Raw genomic sequence first — 27,955 nt, 5'->3', positions numbered from 1 at the left:
TAGAGACAAGGTTTCACCATGTTGGCCAGGCTGGTCTCGAACTCCTGACCTCAGGTGATTGGCCCACCTTGGCCTCCCAAAGTGTTGGGTTTACAGGCGTGAGCCACTGCGCCAAGTCTAGGATTCATTTTTTTCTAGAATTTAATTCTATGACAAATTCATGTTTTATTATGACACAAAAATATTAGGATGTGACTGCTTTTTGAATTCTGAAAGAAAATCTTTCCTCTGTCTTGCAGATTAGTAGCACAGTCTTTCATGGGCCTTAAAATCAGATTCAAGCATCCCGATTTAAAATGTTAGAATTTAAATTCCAAGAGCAGACCCTCTTGGAATTGGTTTTGGTCTTTTAAAAGCGTAAGATTAATGTAAAATAAGCATAATTGTTCTTTTTTTTCCCCTTAATGGTACAGTTTTTATTAAAACTTCAATTTTGTCCCTGAGGTTTTACTGAAGTGCTCAGATATCAAAATAAACACTTTTTTTTTTTCTTTTTTAGGGGCAGGGTCTTGCTCTGTCACCCAGGCTTCAGTGCAGCGCCATCATCATAGATCACTGCAGCCTTGAACTCCTAGGCTCAAGCAATCCTCCAGCCTCCCCTGCCAAAATGTTGGGGTTGCAGGCATCAGCCATCGTGCCCGGCCACATTCAGATTTGATCCAGGATTCTTTTACTTCTGAGACGGAGCAGGGACCATCTTTTCAGGGGCCTGTGCCCAAACGAGAGCATGTTTTTTTTTTTTTTTTGAGACGGAGTCTCGCTTTGTTGCCCAGGCTGGAATGCAGTGGCGCAATTTTGGCTCACTGCAAGCTCTGCCTTCCGGGTTCACGCCATTCTCCTGCCTCAGCCTCCCGAGTAGCAGGGACTCCAGGCGCCCACCACCACACCCAGCTAATTTTTTTGTATTTTTAGTAGAGACGGGGTTTCACCATGTTAGCCAGGATGATCTCGATCTCCTGACCTCGTGATCCGCCCGCCTCAGCCTCCCAAAGTGTTGGGATTACAGGCGTGAGCCACTGGCCTTTTTTTTTTTTTTTTTTTTTTTAATCCTGAGTTTTAGAAAAATTCCAGATAGCTAGCTAGTCCTTTTTTTTTTTCTTTCTTTTTTCTTTTTTTCTTTTTTTGAGACTGAGTCTTGCTCTGTCGCCCAGGCTGGAGTGCAGTGGCGCCATCTCGGCTCACTGCAAACTCCGCCTCCCAGGTTCAAGCAATTCTCCTGCCTCAGCCTCCTTAGTAGCTGGGATTACAGGCGCCTGCCACCACGCCCAGCTAATTTTTGTATTTTTAGTAGAGAGGGGGTTTCACCTTGTTGGTCAGGCTGGTCTCGAACCCCTGACCTCATGATCCACCCACCTCAGCCTCCCAAAGTGTTGGGATTACAGGCGTGAGCCACTGCGCCCGGCTTTTTTTTTTTTTTCAATCCTGAGTTTAAGAAAAATTCCAGATAGCTAGCTAGTCCTTTTTTTTTCCTTAAATCCACCATGGAAAAGGTACCATCTTGTCTGTTTTCTTTTGCTACCTAGTCCTAAAAAGTAAGTAACTTATTAAAAAGGCAGTAACCTAAAACAATAGCCAAAAAAGTTAGAATCCAGAGGTGTTTGGTTTCCCTATAAACACTAAAGATAACATCTTAACATATGTCTCTGAGTTGTCTTTCAGAAACTTGGACCCCTCCTCTGAAGACCATCACCCAACAGATTCACTGGCACATAAACCTCAGATAAGAAAAAATTAAGTACTAAACCCTGACCTGCGTTCTTTGTTCTAAATTTCTTCCTAATGGACTTGGAGGGAGTCATACCCCTGAGCCAGTTACTGACCCCAAATTTTTAAACAAAGCTTCTCTTCCTTAACCAATTAAAATAGAAAATCTTTAAATGTACCTACGATCTGTAAGCCCCTTCAAGATATCCTGCCCTTTTAAGCCAAAACCAATTTATAACCTCCATATATTAATTTATAATTTTGCTTATAACTTCTACTCTCCTTCCCCTGCCTTTAAAAACCCTTGCTTACAAGACATTGGGAGGTCAGGATTTAAACAATGGCTGCCTGGTCCTCCTTCCTTGGCACCCTACAAATAAATGCCTTCTCTTCTATAGCTATAAGAAGCCTTGATGTAGATACCTGGATTTACTGTGCTAGGCGAGCGGACCCCAGTTCAGTTAACCCTTCAAGGGTGTTCTGAGTGGACAAGGCAAACATACAATTGGGCCAGGTGGATTATAATGATTTTGTAATGATTCTCATTGTGGTGTGAGTATTCACACCTCCTGAATCGGCCAGGAAATGGATTTTTTAGTCACTTGGTGACCCAGGGTCACAGGCTTTCTTTGTGTCTGGCTGGGTTTCCACTAAAATGCTTATGATACCAAACCTCACCTTCAACTAATTTTTAGTTACCTTCAAGATGTGGAGTGAATGTGCTATTTGAAGCCTGGCATTGTTGCCCTGTGTCAGACCTTCTCTCAGGGCGCAGGTCTTGTCAAGGTCCACATCCCTTGGCTTGTGATCCTCACGCCCCCCACCCTGGGGGAAAATCACTTCACTGGGTAGGCCCATGTGCTGACGCCACCTCTCCCTCTTACAAGAGTGCAAAGTTTAGGCTTATTTTCATTTTGCTAATGTTTCCCAGTGATCATCTGTAACTGGAAGATTTTGGAGTCCACAGCGCCCCTGGTTGAAGATCTTTCCAGTACCACAGTTCTTGGGAGTGTTCACTGGCTCCACTACAGCTACCCTGCTGGGTCTGGCGGGAAGGCAATCTTGAGATGTTTCTATTTGTCATGGGCGTACCTCTTGATATTCTACATTTGGGTATGAGTATTCACACCTCCTGAATTGGCCAGGAAGTGGCTCTTTGAGCCCCTTGTTTTTCTGATAGAAAACAGCCAGGATAGGGTATTCTAGAGGCCTTCTCCTTGAGGCTTACGGAAGGGGCCTTTGTGTCCTTTTATAAAGAAACCACCTCTTTTTCCTCAGAACTTTGATGAGGTCTTGGGTTGCACTAGAACAATATTGTTGAGCTATTGTCACCAACTCCAAGAGCAAGTCACCTTTCCCAGGGGCCTGCTCCTATTGGCCAGGGGCTTTCTAGGACACTGTCATTAGGCACCAGGGAGCAGAGACTGATTGCTTGGGGTTGTATGAATCCACGTCCATCCCACAGGAGGCTGATTCTAACTTTGTCTGCTACAAGGGCCTGCTCTGGACTTCACTGGATGAAAAGCTTTTGATAGTGAAGAGCTCAGTATTTTCATTTGTGAATTGGGCATCCACATGGTACATTTAATTTGCTTTGCACTTTTTTTTCCCCAAACAAGTGGACTTGTAAAAGAATAACTTTTTAAACTCCTCATACTTTGCTTTTATCATTACTTTGACTTTTTTTTTTTTGTGGCGGTGAGGAGTGGGGGTTGCTTTCTGGTCTTTACCAGAATAAATATATATATGTATATATTCTGAATATGTATATTCTGAATATATATATATTTTGAAATGGAGTTTTACTCTTGTTGCCCAGGCTGTAGTGCAATGGTGTGATCTCGGCTCACCGCAACCTCCGCCTTCCGAGTTCAAGTGATTCTCCTGCCTAAGCCTCCTGAGTAGCTGGGATTCAGGCATGCACCACCACACCCAGCTAATTTTGTATTTTTAGTAGAGATGGGGCTTCTCCACATTGGTCAGGCTGGTCTCAAACTCCCGACCTCAGGTGATCCGCCCCCCTCAGCCTCTCAAAGTGCTGGAATTACAGGCATGAGCCACCACGCCTGGCCAACAAAGAAATTTTATACAGCAACTAAATCCTTTTGTAGTACAGCAAAGAATCAGTAAATTAACAACAAAAATCCTTTTCAGAAAGTGTAGCAGGCACAAATAACCTCACCTCTATGGTTCTACTTTGTTGTTATTTTTTGTGAAACCAGTCCTTCAGCCTAAACACTTTTTTTCATTTCTGAGGCACCAAAGAGTACAAGACTGTGTAAACAGAGAACGCTGTTGACAACTGTTTATGCTCTGGCTCAAAGTCTCTCCTTAGCCTTCTGAGCCCTGCTCAGCTCAAGGGTCAAAGGTCCACAGCTGGCCTAGACTGAAGAGTGCTCTTCCGTTTACTCCCTCATAGTTGAGGATAAACCCAAAGGGCTGGCCTTCTCTTATTGTGGAATCTGGTTACATCTATAAGTGGGATCTTCTGCATAGAAAGTTAATTTTTGGTGAAAAACTCTAAGAGATGCATTCCAAAAAGCAAAGGAGTGCAGAAGTCACTGAAACAGACCATAGCTGAAGCTTGAAAATGATCCCCATGTCTGTCATAAATGTTCCCGTGTCAGGGTGCACTCTGCTTTCCTGCACAAAGGAAACTCGATGATTTGTGCACCTGAAGGATGTATCTTAGCAACAGCTGTGAAGGAAATGTACTGAGAAACTTTCTCTAGGCTTTGTCTAGAGGAACTCCACAGCAGAGGCGAATAGCAATTAACAATGTCCTCTAAAGTGAAGTTTACATTTAGTTGTATTAATTTTAAGGGGGGAAAAAGGCAATTAGTCTTCCTAGTTGATAGTAGATTTGTTCACTCTTTTAAAATACCCATCCCCATGTCATAGTAGGAATTATGAATAAATTTTTTAAGAGTATCTTTGGATTTGGCAAACAGTATTAGGGTTCTTTTAAAAAGGTGGGGTTTGAAAAATGTAAGAAAAAAGTTGTGTTTCATACATTTCTCCTTGGTAATTAAAAGTAGTGCTTTTTGAAAAATCAAGTTTTTGCTCTTATTTTGAAGTAATTATAGATTCACAGGAGGTTGCAAACAAATATACAGGAAGCCCTATGCACCTCTCTCCCAGCCCCATGAAAATCTATTTTGACTACTAGTTTTCCTATGAAAAGAGGAAACAAACCTAAGGATTGAACTAGAAAATGGGCTGCTTCAGTTCTAGCCCAAAGGCATAGTGGAGACGGCACTACTGTGTTTTCCAGTGCACAGAAATGGGCAGCCACCTGCAGGCGGGCACAGCAGGGACACCAGATGACATGCGGATTTTCTCTCTTTCAGTGTTTTCCCCCACCCTGGTTTTAAGGAAAGGTGAAGTGAGACTCAAATGGGTATTATGTGGCTAAGGAAAGCCTTCAGGCTTTGCCCTCTATGTCTAGCCCTTGTCTTTCAAGGAAGGGAAACTTTTCCCCCCTCTTTTAAAATTAAGGGCCTCTAATCCTCTAGGTTTTATGGCTGGATTTGGAGAAAGGGGGTTCTGGTTTCTATGACCTGCCTTGGGGAAGAAGGATTCTTGTTTCTATGGCTGGCCTTAGAAACAAGATAGGAGGATAGGAAAAAGCCAGAAAAAACCTCTTGCTTCTGAGGCCTTCATTACGGAATATTACTTTCTGAGTTCCAAGTGCAGTGGGGATGAGTAATCAATTCAAGATCACAGGAAAAGATGTTTTTAGGGAGGTAGGGAAGAGAGATATAAAAGCTTAAAGCCACTTATTTTAACTAAGCACATACAGTTATATCAAAGAATCATAAAAATATTTAAAATTGTACTTTAATTTCACATTTTGTCTGGTTGAGTGGGGAGATGAAAGCCAAGAAAGTAAAACCCAGATGAGGAAGGAAAAAAGAAAGAAAAAGAGGGAGTGAGGATAGAGGCTTGTTACCCTCAGTTCCAAAGTTGAGTTTCAAGGAGGATTTTGAGTTTTAGGTAAATTAATGCCCCGCTTGGACAGATTTTCAGGACATCATCTATCGCCACTCTTTGAAATGCTAATTAATTGATTAGCCATTCATCCTAGCTTTTCAGAGTGGTATAGGCCTCTGAGAATCACCCAATGGGATAGCCACAGCCACACCTAGAGGAGATCCTTCCCAGGCTGCAGAAGCAGACAGCAATTCTACCTTGTGATGTGACCTTCCAAGGCCAGATAGAGAAGCTTAAGCAAACAAGGGAACAATGGAAAGTATAACAGCAAACTGCTTATGATTTCCTTGTTGAAGTCCTTTATCTTCATGCAGATACAATAAGAATACAGTACTGGCCACTTACCAGCTCTGGGCTTCAACCCTTCACACCTGGCCCCTCAACAACCAGTACAATGTACTGCTTTCTCCACTGTCACTGGGAGAGTTTAACTGCAGAGCATAATCAAGTTTTCTTAATTCTTTAGCTTCCTTCTGGCTATACTTGACTCCCCATTCAGCCCCAGGATTATGTTTGTTAAATGGTTAGCTACTTTAACATTGCTGTCATTAACACCCTAACCTTCTACCAATCCAAAGAGTAGTACTCAGACCTGCAGTGTGAACATCCCTGGGAGGTTGTTAGAAGTGCAGATCAGGGGCTCTGAATCAGAATCTGCACATTAGCAAGATCTCCTGGTGATCCACATATGCACATTTTAAAGTTTTAGAGGCATGGGCTGGCCTCCCCCAGCTCTCACCCTTTTCCATTACAAAATGCCACCCCTCTGCCAAAAACTATGCATAGATCACCTGGAGACTCGGCTCCTTCACAATCTTCTTACTCATTTTTTATTTCCTAGTACTTTGAGAATAGCTCCTCAAACCCCCTTTCCACCCGCCATCCTCTCATTCCCATTTTTCCCTCTTATTTCTATTTTCTAACTTGACAGAAGTCAGATGACTTTGCTGTGCTAATATTTTTTTTCCTTCTCTGCCTCAATATATTTCTGGTCTTCTGCCACCCTCTATTATTTTCTCAAGTCTCAGATAGAGTAGCATCTTCCTCATTTGTAAGCTAGCCTCTCTACTTACGCCCTTGATATACTTTCCCTTTCCCCTTCTTTGGGATCTTGCTATCTTACTGATCTCCCCTCTCCCAGAATCATGTCCACCATCTCCACTAAGCCCTTCCTTTTTGCATCCAAAGGGACACAGATCTTACTTTAAGAAAACCACAGCATCCAGTCGTATTCACTGGATCCTACTCCTTTCTGGTTTATGATCTATTTCTCCTTATTCACCATCAGATTTTGCATACAAATGGTCTAGAGCAGTGGTTTCCAACTGGGATGACTTAGCCATCGAGAGGACATTTGGAAGTGTCTGGAGATATTTTTGGTTGCTGCAACTGTGGGAAATGCTACTGGCATCTAATGGGTAGAGGCCATAATGCTATTAAATACCCTACAATGCACAGAGCAGCCTCCCACTGCAAAATTATCTGGTTAGGGTGGCTACTCATCCCAGTTTGCCAGTAACTTTCCTGGCTATAGGCTTATAGCACTGAATGTCCTGTGTCCCAGGAAGCACCTCAGTCCTGGGCATACTGGGACCATTGTTCATCCTATATATATCTCACCTCAAATATCAAAAGTGCCAAAGTTGAGAAACGCTGCTCTACAAGGAACACCCATTAACTTTACATTTTTCTCACCAACTTCCTTTCCTTCAATTGGAACTTTGTCTTCTTTTCTACTGAAATAGTTTTCTTTCTTTCTTTTTTTTGTTTTGTTTTGTTTTGTTTTCTTAGAGACAGGGTCTCACCCTCACCTAGGCAGCCATGCAGTGGTGCAGTCATAGCTTATTTCAGCCTGTAACTCCTGGGCTCAAATAATCCTCACACCTTAGCCCCCTGGCTGCTAGGAGAGGCAAACCACCATCCTGGCTAATTTTTAAAATTTTTATCTTTGTAGAGATTGGATCTCGCTATGTTGCTCAGGCTGATCTCGAATTCCTGGCCTCAAGTGATCTCCCTAAAGTGTTGGGATTACAGGTGTGAGCCACTGTGGCCAGGCTGGAATTGTTTTCTTAAAAGTCACCAGTGGCACCTTCCAATCAAGAAATCCAGTGGCTTTTCTCCTTCCTCAACCCTTTGGATTTCCTTCTAAGCATTTGATACTGTTGACCACTATTTTTTTGAAGCCCTTTTTTTTTATACTTTTGGTATGTGCCAAGAGATATGTGCTCTTTTGTGGGTTCCTAATTCCTACTGTGTTTTTTGTTTTTTGTTTTTTTTGTGATGGAGTCTCAGTCTGTCTAGTCTTTACCTAGGCTCACTCACTAGGCTGGAGTGCAGTGGCGCCATCTTGGCTCACTGCAACCTCCGCCTCCTGGGTTTAAGCGATTCTCCTGCCTCAGCCTCCTGAGTAGCTGGGATTACAGGAGCCCACCACCATGCCCAGCTAATTTTTGTATTTTTAGTAGAGACGGGGTTTTACCATGTTGGCCAGGCTAGTATCAAACTCCTGACCTCGGGTGATCCGCCCACCTCTGCCTCCCAAAGTGCTGGGGTTACAGGCCTGAGCCACCATGTCTGGTCCCTACTGTGTCTTAAATGTAGATTGTTTCTTAGTTAGGTGTTTCTTGGTGCTTTTCTTTATTCTCCTATTAAATAATTTATTCCACTCTAGCTTCAGATCTCATCTCTATTAGTTGATTCCTAAATCTCTTTCCTGAGTCTTAGTCTTTCATTTCCAATTGATTGAGGGATTTCCATGGATGTCCAGCAGAATCCAGTACTCAACCTGAGTAATGGCAGGTTAAGAAGAACATTTAATACACTGGCTAGGAGGAAAGACGATACAGTCTAGCTTACATTTCCAGCCTTGTCTTCCACTTTGGTCCTGTATTAAGCTGTAAGTTCTATTGAACCAGGATAACTCTGTCCATACCCTTACATGTGCTTTCCATGGTTTTGCTTCATGTCTTCTTGCTCATTGGAAAACACTTCTGCCTTTCTTCAAATCTTCCTGATCATCCCAATCAGGAAAATGTGGAATGGTGAAAATACTGGATCAGGAGTCAGAAGACCTATTTCTGTCACTTTACTTGCTTTTAGACTTGGGACCATTACTTGAGTTTTCTATAACTTTATATATTTTAAGTAAAGAAATAATCCTGTGTCTGCCTTTCTCAAGATAGCTAATATGAAAAAATAGTTTGAAAAATGGTAAACTGCTGGTATATAAGTATTACGTGACCTCCTGAACTCTGATAATAGTTTGAGCCTTTCTGATGGAATCTTGCCATCTCTTACTTTAGAGACAGTTAATACACATTTCTTAAAAGTAGAGACCATAATGTAAATCTTTCTTATATAGTTTCTGTCATTGTACATGTCATGTTAAGAGATTCTGAGTAAAGACTGACGAAAGAATTGCAATTCTACCTATTAGTCTTTATTTTTGTTTCACTAATTCCAAACATTTTATACTATATCAAATTTATCAACCCCCCCCCCTTTTTTAAATCTCCAATTTAGGTGATGTCTTTCCAGTGCAAATGAATCCAATAACTCAATCTCAGTTTGTACCTTTGGGTGAAGTTCTTTGCTGTGCTATATCTGATATGAATACAGCTCAGATTGTAGTAACACAGGAATCACTTTTGGAGCGTTTGATGAAACACTACCCAGGTAGAGTAATAAGTTTTTCTCTATTTGTACTTCACTGTATGTGTTTGGTTTCTATTTATAATTAGTCTTAAACACATAAATAAACTGGGTGATATCCTTTTTTCCCCTCTTCTATAGAACTTTATATCAGAACCCTACCAGAAGAAGTCCTGCAACAAATTTGATAAGGGTATTTCTTTTACTTTTCAGATAAACTTTTCCAAAAATAAATGCTTACGGGCAATAAATAAATAAATCACACTCTGTGGAAAGGAGTGCAAAATGAGAAAGTAAAGTTTATTTCCCCCCATTTCCCATTTTTTCACTCTCACTTCCAGAGGTAATAACTGCTATTATCATTTCTTATATATGATAATAAATTTTTCATAACATAAATTGGATCTTTTTTTTTTTTTTTTTGAGACAGAGTCTCACTCTGTCACCCAGGCTGGAGTGCAGTGGCACGATGTTGGCTCACTGCAACCTCCGCCTCCCCGGGTTCAAGCGATTCTTCTGCCTCAGCCTCCTCAGTAGCTGGGATTACAGGCGCCCACCAGCATGCCCAGATAATTTTTGTATTTTTAGTAGAGACGGGGTTTCACCATGTTGGTTAGGCTGGTCTCGAACTCCTGACCTCATGATCCACCCGCCTCAGCCTCCCAAAGTGTTGGGATTACAGGCATGAGCCACCGTGCCCGGCATAAATTGGATCATTCTATACATTCAACACGTTTCCCTTATTAACTTAAAAACATATCTTGGAGATCTGTCGATGCTAACATATATTGATATGTCTCATTCTTTATTTTATTTGAGACAAGGCCTCACTCTGTTGCCCAGGTTAGAGTGCAGAGGCACCTTCTTAGATCACTGCAGCCTCAAACTCGTGGGTTGAAGCAATCCACCTGCCTCAGCCTCCCAAGTAGCTGGGACCACAGGTGCACGCCACTCATTCTTTTATTTATTTATTTTCTTCCTTTTCAAGAATGGCATCTGGGCCGGGCGTGGTGGCTCACGCCTATAATCCCAGCACTTTGGGAGGCCAAGGTGGGCAGATCACGAGGTCAAGAGATTGAAAGCATCCTGGCCAATATGGTGAAACCCCATCTCTACTAAAAACTACAAAAAAAAAAAAAAAAAAAATTAGGCGTGGTGGCAGGTGCCTGTAATCCTTGCTACTAAATAAAAGAATGCTTTCCTCAGTCACAGTTTAAATTTATAATGGGTTTTTATTTGAATGAATTCAGATTTTTTTTTGTCTATTTACTCATTAACCTACCCATGTGACTTTATGTGGACCAAATTATTTTCCTGTTATTTTTATTTTTATTTTTGAGACAGGGTCTCACTCTGTTGCCCAGGTTGGAGTGCAGTGGTGCAATTATGGCCCATTGCAACCTCTGCCTCCAAGGGCTCAAGCAATCCTCCCACCTCAGCCTCCAAAGCATCTGGTACTACAGACACCCGCCACCATGTCCTGCTAATTTTTGTATTTCTAGTAGAGGCATGATTTCACCATGTTGCTCAGCCTGGTCTTGAACTCCTGAGTTAAAGCGATCTGCCTGCCTCAGCCTCCCAAAGTGCTGGGATTACAGGTGTGAGCCACCATGCCTGGCCTATTCCTATTATTTAACTTATAAATATTATTTATGCTTCTTTGGCTTTTTTTTTTTTTTTTTTGAGACAGGGTCTTGGTTTGTTGCCCAGGCTGGAGTACAGTGGCACGATCATAGCTCACTGCAGCCTTGAACTCCTGGACTCAAATGATCCTTCCATACCTGGCTAATGTTTAAAATTTTTTTTGTAGAGACGAAGTCTTGCTATGTTGCCTAGCCTGGTCTTGAACTCCTGGGCTCAAGTGATCCTCCTGCCTCAGCCTCCCAAAACTCTGGGATTATAGGCATGAGCCATCATACCCATCCCTGGCATTTTAATCACATGTATTAATCATGTTACAATCAGCTCTGGGTTTATCAAGCCAATGTGTAGTCATTTCAGAGTTACTGATTTCACTCATTAAAATTTTTCTTATTCAAAATCTATCTGTAAAATGCTTGTCTGTTTTAGGCATTGCAATTCCATCGGAAGATATTCTTTATACCACTCTGGGAATGCTGATTAAAGAAAGGAAGATTTATCACACTGGAGAAGGATACTTCATAGTTACTCCTCAGACTTACTTCATTACAAATACAACCACCCAGGAAAATAAGAGAGTGCTGCCATCAGATGAAAGTCGCCTGATGCCAACTTCCATGATGTATCTGGTGAGCATGGAGAGCTGTGCACAGTCAGCCCAAGAGAATGCTGCCCCCATATCCCACTGTCAGTCTTGCCAGTGTTTCCGGGACATGCACACTCAGGATGTTCAGGAACCACCAGTTGCTGCAGAAGTGACTAGGAAGAGTCACAGAGGTCTTAAGGAATCCTTACCTTGGGTACAGAAAGGGGCAGTTTCAGTGTCTGCGGAGCACCACATTTGTGAGAGTACCAAACCTTTACCATACACAGGAGATAAAGAAAAAGGCAAGAAGTTTGGTTTTAGTCTCTTATGGCGCAGCATATCTAGAAAGGAGAAGCCCAAAACAGAACACAGCAGTTTCTCTGCTCAGTTCCCACCTGAAGAATGGCCTGTCCGAGATGAAGATGACTTGGACAATATCCCTCGAGATGTTGAACATGAGATAATCAAACGAATTAACCCCATTTTGACTGTTGACAATTTAATCAAACACACCGTCCTAATGCAAAAATACGAAGAACAGAAAAAATATAATAGCCAGGGCACTTCCACTGACATGCTGACAATCGGGCATAAATATCCTTCAAAAGAGGGGGTTAAGAAAAGCCATGGTCTGTCTGCAAAACCTCAAGGGCAGGCCCATTCTCGCAGGGATAGACACAAAGCCAGGAATCAGGGAAGTGAGTTTCAGCCAGGAAGCATTAGACTGGAGAAACACCCCAAGCTCCCTGCTACACAGCCTATCCCCAGAATTAAAAGCCCAAATGAAATGGTAGGTCAGAAACCACTTGGTGAGATTACAACAGTGCTAGGTTCCCATTTGATTTATAAAAAGCGAATCAGTAATCCTTTCCAAGGTTTGTCTCACAGAGGAAGCACAATATCCAAAGGGCACAAAATTCCGAAGACCAGTGATCTGAAACCCAGCCAGACTGGACCAAAGGAAAAGCCTTTCCAAAAGCCTAGGTCCTTGGATTCCTCAAGAATCTTTGATGGTAAAGCCAAAGAGCCATATGCTGAACAACCTAATGATAAAATGGAAGCAGAATCCATTTACATAAATGACCCTACTGTCAAACCCACCAATGATGACTTCAGAGGTCACCTCTTCAATCACCCTCAACAGAGCATGTTGCAAAATGATGGTAAATGCTGTCCCTTTATGGAAAGCATGTTGAGATACAAAGTGTATGGTGGAGAAAATGAGGTAATTCCTGAAGTCTTGAGGAAAAGTCATTCCCACTTTGACAAATTAGGGGAGACCAAAGAGACTCCGCATAGCCTGCCATCACGAGGTGCCTCCTTTTCAGACCGAACACCCTCTGCTTGTAGATTAGTGGATAACACAATACACCAGTTTCAAAATCTTGGCCTTTTGGATTACCCAGTTGGCATGAACCCTTTAAGACAACCTGAAAGACAAGACAGAGACTCAGAAGAATTATTGAGAAAAGGATTTGTCCAGGATGCAGAGACTACAAGCCTAGAAAATGAACAGCTTTCTAATGATGACCAGGCCTTGTATCAGAATGAAGTGGAAGATGATGATGGTGCCTGTAGTTCATTATATCTAGAGGAAGATGGCATTTCTGAGAATGATGACTTACGTCAAATGCTGCCTGGCCACAGTCAGTATTCCTTCACAGGTGGAAGCCAGGGAAATCATTTAGGAAAACAAAAAGTGATGGAGAGATCTCTGACCGAGTACAACAGCACAATGGAGAGAGTTGAGCCTCAGGTGCTTAAAAGAAACGAATGCTACAAACCCACTGGGCTGCATGCTACCCCAGGTGAAAGCCAAGAACCTAACCTCTCTGCTGAAAGTTGTGGCCTAAATTCAGGGGCCCAGTTTAGTTTTAACTACGAAGAAGAACCCAGTGTTGCTAAATGTGTACAGGCCTCAGCACCTGCTGATGAAAGAATCTTTGATTACTATAGCGCAAGAAAAGCCAGTTTCGAAGCTGAAGTCATACAAGACACTATTGGTGACACAGGAAAGAAGCCAGCTAGCTGGAGTCAGAGTCCTCAGAATCAGGAAATGAGAAAATATTTCCCACAAAAGTTCCAACGTTTCAACACTTCACATATGCCAGTGTTGGCTCAGGATGTCCAATATGAACACAGTCACTTGGAAGGGACAGAAAATCACAGCATGGCAGGAGATAGTGGAATAGATTCTCCACGGTAAGTCCACACAAAAGTGTCTGATTTAGGCTGGGCACAGTGGCTCATGCCTGTAATCCCAGCATTTTGGGAGGCCGAGGCGGGTGGATCACGAGGTCAAGAGATCGAGACCATCCTGGCCAAGATGGTGAAACCCCGTCCCTACTAAAAATACAACCAGGCATGGTGGCGCATCCCTGTAATCCCAGCTACTCGGGAGGCTGAGGCAGGAGAATCGCTTGAACCCGGGAAGTGGAGGTTGTAGTGAGCTGAGATCGTGCCACTGCACTCCAGCCTGGTGATGGAGCAAGACTCTGTCTCAAAAAAAAAAAAAAGAAAGTGGCTGATTAGCCACTGTTCTACAGGAATTATGAAAATCAAGGGCATTTTGTTACCTAGTAAGAGACTACTGACTATCACACTTCTATAATGATACAATTCTGCCAGCTTTTATACCTTTACTGAATAAATTGTATAAAGTTACAATGAAATCTCTTATATAGTAGGATACAGTTTATTTTTAATGTGAACCAAATTTGACTGTCCCCACTACTCATAAATCTTTAATTATTTCTAAAAATAGAAATTTCTATAAGCCAAGCACTTTCTGAACTGAGGGTTGGAAGTTTTCACTTCTATTCCTGGCTCTACATAGGTTGAGAAAGGGATGTGGCTACTATCCACTAATATTTTATTTTATTTTTGAGACATAGTTTTGTTCTTGTCGCCCAGACTGGAGTGCAATGGCGTGATCTCGGCTCACCACAACCTCCGCCTCCCGATTCAAGCGATTCTCCTACCTTATCCTCCCGAGTATCTGGGATTACAGGCATGCACCACCACACCCAGCTAATTTTGTATTTTTAATAGAGATGAGGTTTCTCCATGTTGGTCAGGCTAGTCTTGAACTCGCGACCTCAGGTGATCTGCCCGCCTTGGCCTCCCAAAGTGCTGGGATTACAGGCGTGAGCCACCGCACCCAGCCTAATATTTTCTTTCTTTTTCTTTTTTTTTGAGACAGAGTTTTGCTCTGTTGTCCAGACTGGAGTGCAGTGGTGGAATCTCTGCTCACTGCAACCTCCACCTCCCAGGTTCAAGCAATTCTCCCACTTTAACCTCCCGAGTAGCTGGGATCACAGCCATGCACCACCACGCCCAGCTAATTTTTGTATTTTTTAGTAGAGACGGGGTTTTGCCATGTTGGCCAGGCTGGTCTTGAACTCCTGACCTCAAGTGATCCGCCCTCCTCAGCCTCCCAAAGTGCCACAATTACAGGCGTGAGCCGCCATGCCCGGCCTCCACTAATGTTTTCCATGCCAATTTGTTTAAACGTTGTTTGGATTATAAAAGTAGTATCGCCATGATAGAACACTTAAGAAGTACTGAAAAGTATTTTTTTCTTTTAAAATAGCTAACAATCTTACTGGGTGAAAAATATTTTTTAAAACACCTATACTTATTCTAACACACACACACACACACATATATATATATTTTGAGATGGAGTTTTGCTCTTGTTGCCCAGGCTGGAGTGCAATGGTATGGTCTCAGCTCACTGCAACCTCCGCCTCCCAGGTTCAAGCAATTCTCCTGGCTCAGTCCCCCAAGTAGCTGGGATTACAGGTGCCCGCCACCACGCCTGACTAATTTTTGTATTTTCAGTAGAGACAGGGTTCCACCATGTTGGCCAGACTGGTCTCGAACTCCTGACCTCAGGTGATCTGCCCGCCTTGGCCTCCCAAAGTGCTGGGATTACAGGCGTGAGCCACTATGCCTGGCCTAACATCTAGATATTTTTTAAAAATCATTTTATATTTGGTTTGTTTCTGTATAGCACTTCAGTCCAAATGTATAGATCTATAGATTTTGTCTACTCGGCTCGTACTGAGTTACTATTTTGCATGTTGCTTTTTAAAATTAATAGTCTATCATATGAACATTTTCCCTGTGTTATTTAATAGTTTCTCAAAGGTCATTCTAAAATTTGGTTCATATCTTTGCCAGTATTTTTTTTTTTTTTTTTTTTTTTGCTTTGAGACAGTGATTGACTCTGTCACCCAGGCTGGAGTGCAGTGGTACAATCACAGCTCACTGCAGCTTCAACCTCCCTGGGCTCAAGTGATCCTCCTACCTTAGTCTCCCGCGTACCTGAGACTACAGGCACATGTCACTACGCCCAGCCAATTTTTTTTTTTTTTGGAGAGATGGGGTTTCACCATGTTGCTCAGGCTGGTTGGTCTCAAACTCCTGGGCTCAAGCAATTCAGCCTCCCAAAGGGCTGGGATTACAGGTGTGAGCCACTGAGCGTGTCTGACCCTACACTTTTTTCTATGCATTTGTAAGTTGCTCTGTTGTTTTTTCTTTTAGACAGGGTTGCAGTCTGTCACCCAGCTGGAGTGCAATGACACAATCATAGCTCACTGCAGCCTAGGCCTCCTGGGCTCAAGCCATCCCCCAACCTCAGCCTCTGGAGTAGCTTGGATTATAGGCACATGCTACTATACCCAGCTAATTTTTTGTAGAGATGAGGTTTTACAATGTTACCAGTCTGGTCTCGAACTCCTGGGCTCAAGGGATTCTCCCGCTTCAGTCTCCCAAAGTGCTGGGATTACAGACATGACCCACCGCACCGGCCATCAGGCTAATTGAAAAGTTTTTTTGATCACTTCTCGGCCTTTTGGCTAAGATCAAGTGTAAAAAAGTTTTTTTGTGGAGACAATATATTGCTATGTTGCCCAGGCTGGCCTTGAACTGGATTCAACCATCCGCTTGCCTTGGCCTCCCATTTGGGATTGCAGGCGTGAGCCACTGTACCAGGGCTTAATAAAAGTATTTTTAACAACAAATCATATAGAGCCATGGCTTTCTTTTTTCATGTAACTTATGTATATCCTGTTATTGATAAATGTAGCTTAAGCTTGGTGTTTGTTTGTTTTTTGAGATGTAGTCTTGCTCTGTCGCCCAGGCTGGAGTGCAGTGGCGCGATCTCGGCTCACTGCAACCTCTGCTTCCCGGGTTCAAGCAATTCTCATGCCTCAGTCTCCCAAATAGCTGGGATTACAGGCACATACCACCAGGCCCAGCTAATTTTTGTGTTTTTATTAGAGACAGGGTTTCACCATGTTGTCCAGGCTGGTCTTGAACTCCTGCCTCAGGTGATCCACTCAGGGATCCAGCCTCCAAAGTGCTGGGATTACAGGCATGAGCCACTGCGCCTGGCCTCAAGCCTTTTTTTTCCTTGCCTCAGCCTCCTGAGTGGCTAGGACTACAGGCGTGAGCCACCACGCCCAGCTATTTTGTGTGTGCGTGTGTGTGTCTTTTTTTTTTTAACAGAGATGAGGTTTCACCATGTTGGCCAGGCTGGTCTCGAACTCCTGGCCTCAAGTGATCTGCCCACCTTGGCTTCCCTGGCCTCAAGTGATCCACCCACCTTGGCTGGGATTACAGACGTGAGCCACAAGCTTGTTCTTTTTAATGGCTGTTTAGCATTCTGTTATGTGGACCTATATATATATATATATATATATATATAAATAAATAGATATTATTTTCCTATTATTTTCCTTTTTTTTTTTTTTTTTTTTTAAAGAGACAAGGTCTCACACTGTTGCCCAGGATAGAGTACAGTGGTTCAATCAGGGCTCACTATAGCCTCGGCCTCCTGGTCTCAAGCAAATCAGCCTCCTGTGTAGCTGGGACCGCAGGCATGCACCACCACACCCAGCTGCTGCTGCTTATTATTATATTGTAAGAATGAGGTCTCACTATGTTGTCCAGGCTGGTCTGAAACTCCTGGGCTCAAGCAGTTCTCCCATCTTGGCCTCTCAAAGTGCTAGGGTTACAGGCATGAGCCACTGTGCCCAGCCTATTTTCCTTTCTTTGACATTTAGATCATTCCCAATTTTTTGCTATAATAAATCAACCTGCAGTGAGTTATTTTTACATAAAAATGTTTGTGGTCATTTCTGAGTTTTTTTCTTAGGATATATTCCTAGAAATCTACATTTTAAAAACGTATCATTACTTCTTTATTGGGGGTGCAAGACCTTTTCTTTTCTTTTCTTTTTTTTTTTGAGACGGAGTCTCGCTCTGTCGCCCAGGCTGCAGTGCAGTAGCACAATCTCAGCTCACTGCAACCTCTGCCTCCCGGGTTCAATTGATTCTCCTGCCTCAGCCTCCTGAGTAGCTGGGATTATAGGCATGTGCCACCACGCCCAGCTAATTTTTGTATTTTTAGTAGAGATGAGGTTTTCACCATGTTGGCCAGGCTGGTCTCAAACTCCTGACCTCAAGTGATCCACCCACCTTGGCCTCCCAAAGTGCTGGGATTACAGGTGTGAGCCCCCATGCCCGGCTATCAAGTGTTTAAAATAACCAAAACATGTCTTCAAACGTGAACAATGGTGGTGTAAACGAACAAGCCATGGGTTCCTTTTCTTTCTCTGTGGCAAAAACAAAACAAAAACAGATGAGAGACATTACTCCTTGATAGGTGACTAGGAATTTTGATTTGCAAAATTTTGAGAAATTTAATTTCTTAAGGATTGCTTATTTTTAAGCAATATGCTTTTCCTGAAAGGCTAGCTATAATTGACAGGCATTTAGAGGAAAGGGAAGGGAAAGTAACATTTGAACATCAACTGTGTGCCATGATGGTTATAAGGATTAGGGGGATAGAGATGAATAAGACATTGTTTCTACTTACAGGAAGTATACAATTTAGTTGGGGAGACAAACAATAAACATAGACAAGTTTTTTTGTTTTTTGCTTTTTTTTTTTTTTGAAACAGAGTCTCGCTCTGTTGCCCAGGCTGGAGTGTAGTGGGTGTGATCTTGGCTCACTGCAACCTCTGCCTCATAGGTTCAAGAGATTCTCATGCCTCACTCTCATGAGTAGCTGAAATTACAGGTGTGCACCACTATGCCTGGCTAATTTTTGTATTTTTAGTAGAGACAGGGTTTCACCATGTTGGCCAGGCTAGTCTCAAACTCCTGGCCTCAAGTGATCTGCCTGTCTTGGCCTCCTGAAGTGCTGGGATTACAGGCATGAGCCACTGTGCCCAGCCTACCAAACAGTATTGTGAGTTAGCTGAAGCAAGGCATATGTGTTAGATAATGGACTAATATAGCTTGTTCCTCCTAGAAAAGAACATTGTAATATTAAAAATATAATAATTTGCTTTTCTCTTCCATATGATTTCTCATAAAAGTAATAAATTTCACAGGAAGATATTGGCCACTTCAGATATATAGAAGTTTTTCAGGGAACTTACTGTTTCTGACTAGAATATACTTGATACTGGATCTGAGAACAGATGTTTTTCAGAAAATATAAACTTCTGTGAAGGCAGCTGTCAAATAATTGAGGTGCTATTGTGAAGCCTTTAAAATGTAAAGAGCACTTTGGATTTTTAAAGGTTAATTTATTTGATAAGTGTACCTTTGTATTAGTAAATGTACTACTTCAAAGTAACAAAGTATAATGCCTTGGTTAGAAATTCGAGTTCCCTTGAAGCCAATAATTCTGTTATTTTTAATATCTTTAGGACACAGAGTCTGGGATCTAATAATTCAGTCATTTTGGATGGACTAAAAAGAAGACAGAATTTTCTGCAAAACGCTGAAGGCACAAAGAGCAGTCAACCACTCACATCCAATTCCTTACTACCGCTAACTCCAGTCATAAACGTTTAATTTTCTTTTGGAAACCTATTTTTTTTATTTGTAAAAAGGTAGAGCATTACTACAGAATCTTTCAATCATATAAGAATTGAGTATATAAGAATTGTCTAAAGGCAAGCATATATATGCTATTAACCACATTACATATTTTGTTCTAATTACTGGCTTTTTTTCCTTTTTTGGCATCTTAAGGCTTTTTGAAGCTTATTTTACTGTGAGTTTATTGGGAGTATATAGATTATTTTCAATTAAAAAGTGGAATTACTGGTCCCCTTCCAATTGTAATTAACTTGAATTTTTATACATTAGTTTCTCAAATACATAGAATGCCAATTTACTTCCTGCAGTGATTTTTTTTTTTTTTACCTACACCAATATTGAGTTCTAAGTTAAGTGGATCTCACCAGATTTCAACACAAAATCAGAAAACAGTGTGTGTTGAAGCAGTGTCTGTTGCAAGAAAACAGTGTCTGCTGCAAGGTATCTATGCAACCCTAAGTCTTTATCATTACCAAGAAAGAATTTACATAAATGTGTTGGCTACTCTGCAACAAGAATTCCTTTAATCATTGCTGCCCAGGGTCTTCTCTTTGACCACCCTGGACATGAACAAATGGTTCCCAATGTGACTGACAATGTCGAAAATTCCTGTGGCAAGAGGCATCTGGCTATACTACTATTCCTCTGGTTCCTCCCTACATTTCAGGCCTTCTTTGAGATGGAGTCTTGCTCTGTTGCCCAGGCTGGAGTGCAGTCGCACAATCTCGGCTCACTGCAACTTCTGCCTCCCAGGTTCATGCCATTCTCCTGCCTCGGCTTCCCGAGTAGCTGGGATTACAGGCGCCTGCTACCTCACCCGGCAAATTTTTTGTATTTTTAGTAGAGACGGGGTTTCACTGTGTTAGCTAGGATGGTCTTGATCTCCTGACCTCGTAATCCACCCGCCTCGGCCTCCCAAAGTGTTGGGATTACAGGCATGAGCCACCGCACCTGGCCCAGGCCTTCTTTATAGATGGCAGTGAGAAGTCAGATGGCGGAGATAGAATGTGGAGATAGAAGGGAAGCAGAATGGTTACCGAATGGCTTGGGAGTAAAACGGAGGTTCTGAATGAGAGGTTTAGAGAAAGGTGGAAGGAGTCTGGTAGACATTTAGCAATTCATCTGCATTTTGGTCCATTTCCAACTCATGGTAAGACCTAGAATTTTTTCTGCTAAGCCTTTTCAGACCAAGTAGTAGAATGGTCAGTTCTCTTGGGTTTGGGGAACATGGAGCAATTGAGACTGGTTTCAGCATGTTGAGAAGATGATGGTGCTGATTTATGGTTGAGGGAATGTTTTTTCTTTTCTTTTCCTTTTTTTTTTTGAGACAGCGTCTCGCACTGTCGCCAGGGCTGCAGTGCAATGGCGTAATCTCGGTTTACTGCAACCTCTGCCTCCCCAGGTTCAAGCGATTCTCCTGCCTCAGCCTCCTGAGTAGCTGGGATTACAGGTGTGCACCACCACACCTGGCTAATTTTTTGTATTTTTAGTAGAGATGGGGTTTCACTATGTTGGCTAGGCTAGTCTCGAACTCCTGACCTTGTGATTCGCCTGCCTCGGCTTCCAAAGTGCTGGGATTACAGGCGTGAATGACTGAATAATTGGAGTGTCTCCTTCTGACTCTCACCATACTGACAACAATGAAGTCCAGAGAGAAGCCCGGCACTGGAGAACTTTGTGCAGTCCCTGTGGAAGTGCAAATGACATTCACTGCTCTCTTTTGCAGTGGTCAGCTCACTCACTCTTGACTATTGGCTTTCAGTGGACCCCAATTGATTGACATACCATTCATTGCATTGTGAGAAGATTAATTGTTGTCAAAACGACAGTGTAAACCCTGCTCTAAGTGCCAAGAGAGGTGGGTAATCTGGTATAGAAAAGACTTGTAGGGGAAGTAGAGGTGAGAGTATTGTTTTAGGGGGTCTTACAGCATGGAATCAGCACCAGTGAATGGAAGTTAAGAGAAGTATTTTAACAACGAAAAAAATTATTTTGAGACGGGGTCTCTGTCACTCAGGCTGGAGTACAGTGGCATGATCACAGCACACTGCAGCCTCGGCCTGTTGGATTCAAGTGATCCTCCCACTTTAGCCCCCTGAGTATCTGGGACTACAGGCATAAGCCACCAGGCTTGTCTAATTTTATTTTTTATAGAGACAGGGTCTCACTATGTTGGCCAGGCTGGTCTTGAACTTCTGTCCTCAAGCAATCCTCCCACCTGGGCCTCCCAAAGTGCTGGAATTTCAGGTGTGAGCCACTGTGCCTGGCAGAATTTTCTATTAGACAAAGCTATCTGAAGATGAAGTAGGCAGCTTTGGAAAAGAATGAATTTCCCATTGTTTAGGGCATTCAAGCAGAAGCTTGGTGATCCCTTTACTGATATGCTGCAGAGCAATTTCCAGAATTTAGTTTAACTGGCTGGCTGAACTATAGGATTTTGAAGAATCCTTCCAACTGTAAGGTTTTTTATTTGTTTTGTTTTTTTAGGAGATGGGTTTTTGCCATGTTGCGCAACTAATGAAGTCCATCTAATTTTGCCACTGGATGCATTATGACATTCTCCCTGTTTTAAAGGAATGTATTAAATAAATCAAGCTCATTATGAAACCAGTAAAATTTTCTCCTACGAAACTCATCATATAACAGACACTAAAGATGGGAATATGTGCGATTAAATTGTTTGGGAGATTATTCTCTAAAGTAGGTGACCTGCATTTTTCTCCCCAGACATAACTGCTTTTTGTGGCAACTTTAGTTCTTGATTTATCTTTCCTAATGCAGTCTATTCTCTAATGAAAAAACTGGTTTTTGAGGCAGCTTAATGATCTGAGCTTAGGAGTCAGATACAGTTTGAATTCCAATTCCAAATCCTTCGTAGCTGTGTGATGGAGCAAGTCACCAAATTCCTCTGAATTGGTTTTCTCATCTGTCAAAGGGAGATAGTAATGATGTCTCCCTTCCGGGATTGTTGTGAGGCTTGGGGATGATCTATCAAAAGTGCCCAGTGTAGGCCTGAGCAACCCCATTGCGGGCACGGCTGTGGAATGGCTTTGGGTCTTTAAAAAAAAAAGTGCCCAATGCAGGAGGTACCTAATATTATTATACATATATATGTATGTGTTTTAATATATTTTATAGTAACAAAACTTGCTTGATAGGTAAATACATGGCCCACTATACAGGTCCCCTGTTTTTGTCAGGTTGTCTGGAATTCCTCCATTACAGATTTAGTCCTTTGGGAAGGTTATAGGATGTATCTGCCATCAAAATCCAGGTATGCCACGGGGAGGTATTATCCCTTTCACTAACAAGTTTTCAGTTGATAGCTTATTTTATAAGTAGGAATAAAATATGCAAAATATGGGCTTATTGTAGACATTCATACAACATACATCCTCTCTCATCTGAGATTTCAGACTCCTAGGGATCCCTGGCATAGCTAGGTTTCTTGCAAACTATTTTCATTATTTCAAAAGTCCTAATAGAAATTGTACTCAATTCCTTTGCCTTACTCTAACTCCTTGCTAGCTAAAAGATCGTTTCTTTGCAAATAGTTGAAATTACACCAGCTCAGTAATGCAACACTATCCCATGCTGGTGTGGCAGTTAAACTGCATTTGTATCTTATTCATTGATTAGAATGACCACCATGGATCAATTATCCCTAAATACAATTTTTCAGACAAAATGTTACAAAATTTCAAATCTTTTTTTTTTTTTTTTTGAGACAGAGTCTCACTGTGTTGCCCAGGCTGGAGTGCAATGGCATGATCTCAGCTCACTGCAGCCTCTGGTTCAAGCAATTCTCCTGTCTCAGCCTCCTGAGTAGCTGGGACTACAGGCACGTGCCACCATGCCCAGCTAATTTTTGTATTTTTAGTAGAGACAGGGTTTCACCATGTTGGCCAGGATGGTCCCGATCTCTTGACCTCATGATCCGCCACCTTGGCCTCCCAAGGTGCTGTGATTACAGGCATGAGCCACTACACCAGGCCAATTTTGTATTTTTTGTAAAGATGGGGTTTCACCATGTTGGCCAGGCTGGTCTTGAACTCCTGCCCCTGCCTTCAGGTGATCTGCCTGCCTTGGCCTCCCAAAGTGCTGGGAATACAGGTGTGAGCCACCATGCTTGGCACAAATCTTTTTTCTTGTTTCCTTTTTTTTTTTTTTTTGAGATGGAGGTAGCTCTTGTCACCCCAGCTGGAGTGCAGTGGCACAATCTTGGCTCACCGCAACCTCCGCCTCCCGGATTCAAGCGATTCTCCTGCCTCAGCCTCCTGAATAGCTGGGATTACAGGTGCCTGCCACTACGCCTGGCTAATTTTTGTACTTTTAGTAGAGACAAAGTTTTGCCATGTTGGCCAGGCTGGTCTCGAACCCCTGACCTCAGGTGATCTGCCCACCTCAGCCTCCCAAAGTGCTGGAATTATAGGCGTGAGCCACCGCGCCCGGCCCTAGATCTTTTTTCATGTAGTGGCATGCACATACACACACACACACACACACACCAAACCAAAATGTCAAGTCTATGAGGAAGAGCAATGGAAAGAGCCTGTAGAAGGGAAAAGATTGGGAACCATGGCGTTTTGAGAACCTATCTACAGCTACTAAGGCTTTTTGGGTGTTGGGAAAACAGGCTATTGCTTAACAGGGGTGGGGAAGAGAGACATAAATGTCATGAAACAAGAATGGGGGCATCAAAGACAAATTCATGATTACTTTGCTGGTGTCTTACAGGACTTTCTTTCCTTTGAAACCTTAGTAACATTTGGAAAAAATGTCAGAGGTCCTAAGAGCAGGCCTGAAAAAAGAAAGGAGTAGATGTCTGGAAGAAGCAGAAGCCGCTTCCAAACATTACTTGAATAATGGTGCCCTCTTCTGGCGTGACTGATGTGACGATGTGACTCTGAAACCCTCCTACTATTTGGTTCAAAACATCCAGAAAGAAATTGACTAAAGAAACAATGAGACTAAAGGTTAAGCACTTACAAAATCATTTAAAGGTTTGAATTTAGGAGCTAGATACATGCATAAATATACATATGATAAATGTATTCAAAGATGTCTCTTTTCCTTTTTTTTTTTTCTTGAGACAGAGTCTGACTCTGTTGCCCAGGCTAGAGTGCAGTGGCACAATCTCGGCTCACTGAAAGCTGTGCCTCCCGGGTTCACACCATTCACCTGCCTCAGCCTCCTGAGTAGCTGGGACTACAGGCGTGTGCCACCACGCCCGGCTAATTTTTTGTGTTTTTTAGTAGAGACGGGGTTTCACCATGTTAGCCAGGATGGTCTCCATGTCCTGACCTCGTGATCCACCCGCCTCGGCCTCCCAAAGTGCTGGGATTACAGGCATGAGCCACCGCGCCCAGCCAAAGATGTCTCTTTTCCAATGCTGTCAAAACCTCAAACTAATGTAAGCACCTCTGTACCTCATTTCCATGGTGCTGTTATATCAGCGGATCCAATTTCCTGTGCTATCAGCATTACTCTTCCAACTTTTCTAGCAAGATTTTAGAACTGACTTGGTTTAGGTTCCATGGCAATGGGAAAAATACCCTCCTCCTTCCCTCCCATTCTCTTTGCCTTTACTTTCTGCTTTTCCATACTCAACACTTATTTTGTGCCCCCAATATGTCTTAAATCAGTTTTTAACTGCCCCTTAAACTATTTCCATGTAACAGCATTTAAAAATGATGGTTCATGACGAAGCTGCTGGGTATAAAGTAAAAGAAAAAGGTTCAATTCTTCTTGCCGCATAAGATTGACGTGCAGATACAAAATGGTTATTTGATGACTTTTACCTTCAATAGTTTTACAGAGTAAAACTAATTTAGCCCTATAGTTCTAAAAAGATGAGAGAGGCAAGTTTAGAAATAGTCATCTACTTCTTATATCTTAATGGTCAGTTTAAATAAGCTGAGACAAAGGGCAAGAGAAATTTTTTTTTTTTTTTTTTTTTTTTTTTTTTTTTTGAGACTGAGTCTTTCTCTGTCGCCCAGGCTGGAGTGAAGTGGCGCGATCTCGGCTCACTGCAAGCTCCGCCTCCCCGGTAGACGCCATTCTTCTGCCTCAGCCTCCAGAGTAGCTGGGACTACAGGTGCCTGCTACCACACCCGGCTAATTTTTTATATTTTTAGGAGAGACGGGGTTTTACCGTGTTAGCCAGGAGGGTCTCGATCACCTGACCTTGTGATCCGCCTGCTTCGGCCTCCCAAAGTGCTGGGATTACAGGCATGACCTACCGCGCCCGGCAGGGAAATCTTTATAGGACCTTGTAACAGGAGTAGCAATTGAAGCACCCAACTCTTAAGTGTTGTAAAAGAAAGTATATCAGTGACTCTGGTAAGATGTTTGGAAAATAAAGATGTTCTAATAAGATTGTATCTTGAATTATTGTGCATTTTAATTATTCATGCACAGTATGCCTCCCCCCAACCCCAAATCTCATCAGACACAATCTCTTGAGATTTACAGAGGGAGCAAATATGAAGAAAACAAAGTTCTCCACTCCTGCATCCCATTCCCACGTTTTCTAGTTGATTGAGGCAAAATGATATCCCCGGAGAACACATGTGTAATGTGGTCATATTTTTTTCAGCTAAGCCACTCCTTGGTCAAATTACTGACACATCGGTTTATACTTGCCCTTTCTATCTGACACAGACAGCAGCCAGAGATTTGGTTCAGTGAATTTAGGGCTTAGAAAGGCAGAGTCTGTAGTGTTGCAAGTCACAGAAGGTCATTCTAAAACACTCGTACACTTGTTAATCACTTGAATAGGGAGATTTGAACAGTCTACTCCTTTCTTTTTTTCAGGCCCGCTCTTAGGACCTCTGACATACAAATGAATGCCAAAGAGTGCTCAGGAGCTCAACTTTTACTTCATCTGTTACTAACCTTCAACCACAAGATAACATCTGTTCCTTTTATCCCAATTTTACGTGCGGCATTCTTAGCCATATCTACACTGTTTTTATGCACATCATCATACCCTGTTGTAGGGCTATAAAGACCCTACTATGGTAGAATTGGGAGCGGACTGAGGGATTAGGACAAAAAGATGTAGAAAACCGCAGATCTAGAGATGCATAGCTATTCTCATAACCTAGGAAGAGAGGTGGATTTCTCCGTCATCAATAGCTGAACACTCCTTGTGTTTCTAAGTATTGAATCCATAAAGTTACATGCAAACATATAGCCCTTGCCTTCAGGCCAAGCCGTAGTTATGCAGAAGGCTTGAAGCAATCACAGATTTAACATTTGTGGTTCCAGCTATTCAGGACCAATTCCCAAACTCCACATGTAACAATTTGTAATTTTGCTAGGACACAGTTTGATGCTTAGGTTTTAAGGCTGGTGTGCTAGACGTTATCAAGTGGTTTGTGAGAGTAGCCCTGTGTCTTCATTGGGTAGAGTAGCTGGGTCGCAAGGATCATGAAGAGATGAAGAAACATCTGTGAAAAGCCAACTAGCCTCGGTGATAGTAAGCAAAGATAGAAACACAGAGGAAGTTACCCTTCGTATTGTCAAAGGTTTCAGTTTTGTGTAAGGCTGTGATTCACGGGCAGTTAATCCCCATCACTAAAATTAAATCCTTTTTTATTCACTGCAAATAGAGAATCTGTGCAAGACATTTTGGCTTTTCTCACCAGCAGAAAATGTGAGGCTTCAGGTTTTTCCTGTTCATTGTTTCATGGGAGCATCTTCCCCAAAACATTGCAAAACTCAAAGTTTTCAGGTTGATGTGGCAGAGAGAGCACTGATCTCGGCTTCAGGAGCTAAATTCTCTAGTCCTGACTGTGCCACTAACAGATTGTGGGACTTCAGACAAGTACATTCCTTTCTCGGGTTTCTTCTTATGCCAAATGGACAGCCTGAGAAGGATCACAATGAACCAGGGACCAACTTCACATTAAAATCTAAGACTTAAGAGACGGACATCTGTCCGTTCCCGGCTACACCTCCGGCCCATCTGGCCCACCCGAAACTGCGCGAAGCCCCTTTCCACCGACGCCAGGCCTGCGGCCTCGCGCGAAGCCGTTGGTCGTTAACATCTCCCCCGCAATGGGCGGGGCCGAGGGCTTCAGCTTCCGGCGGCAAATGGCGAGGCGGCGCGTGGCGTTGCCCACTGGCCTCGGCACGGGCCTGCCCACGCACCCTCCCACCGCGTGCCGGCCTTGTCTACCGCCGTTGAAGGGCTTCCTAGCCCTAGCAGTACATACTGGGAAGCCCCCAAGAGACTCTGCGGGGCCCAGGAGACCAGTTCGGAGTGGGGGAGGGGAAGATAAACCAAACTATTTATGTTAATCGTGCATGCTTCCTTTATGGAGATTGGCCAGGGTTTTACTCTAGTAACCAATCACTTCAGAACAAGGGTGGGCCCGTTGAGATCTCTCACACTCATTGGTTGAGAGGTTGCGGCGCAATGGAAGCCCTTAAACCGAGAGTATCCGGGATTATTTTTCCCCGCCGTGCGGT

General features: G+C 42.8%; 1 protein-coding gene across 4 annotated transcripts in view; it reads left to right on the top strand.

Moving 5' to 3' along the window:
- Positions 1-27,783, top strand: part of STOX1 (storkhead box 1) — a 73,251-nt gene extending 45,468 nt beyond the window's left edge. Inside the window, exons 2-6 of one of the 4 annotated variants that reach the window (XM_054523369.2) lie at positions 500-1,532; positions 1,660-2,817; positions 9,220-9,372; positions 11,419-13,777; positions 19,303-27,782. In XM_054523369.2, coding sequence (XP_054379344.1) covers positions 2,772-2,817; positions 9,220-9,372; positions 11,419-13,777; positions 19,303-19,450 — 2,706 coding nt within the window. In that variant the 5' untranslated portion in view covers positions 500-1,532; positions 1,660-2,771 and the 3' untranslated portion in view covers positions 19,451-27,782. Of the gene's footprint in view, positions 1-499; positions 2,818-9,219; positions 9,373-11,418; positions 13,778-19,302 lie in introns of all 4 variants that reach the window. The other 3 variants (XM_063727376.1, XM_024253494.3, XM_054523370.2) reach the window with 3 other exon arrangements.
- The last annotated feature ends 172 nt before the right edge of the window (positions 27,784-27,955 follow it).

This window comes from Pongo abelii, chromosome 8 (assembly GCF_028885655.2).
Source record: "Pongo abelii isolate AG06213 chromosome 8, NHGRI_mPonAbe1-v2.0_pri, whole genome shotgun sequence".
Classification (NCBI taxonomy): domain Eukaryota; kingdom Metazoa; phylum Chordata; class Mammalia; order Primates; family Hominidae; genus Pongo; species Pongo abelii.
Note: the sequence above shows the minus strand (reverse complement) of the source record. Positions and strands in the feature narration are given on the sequence as shown.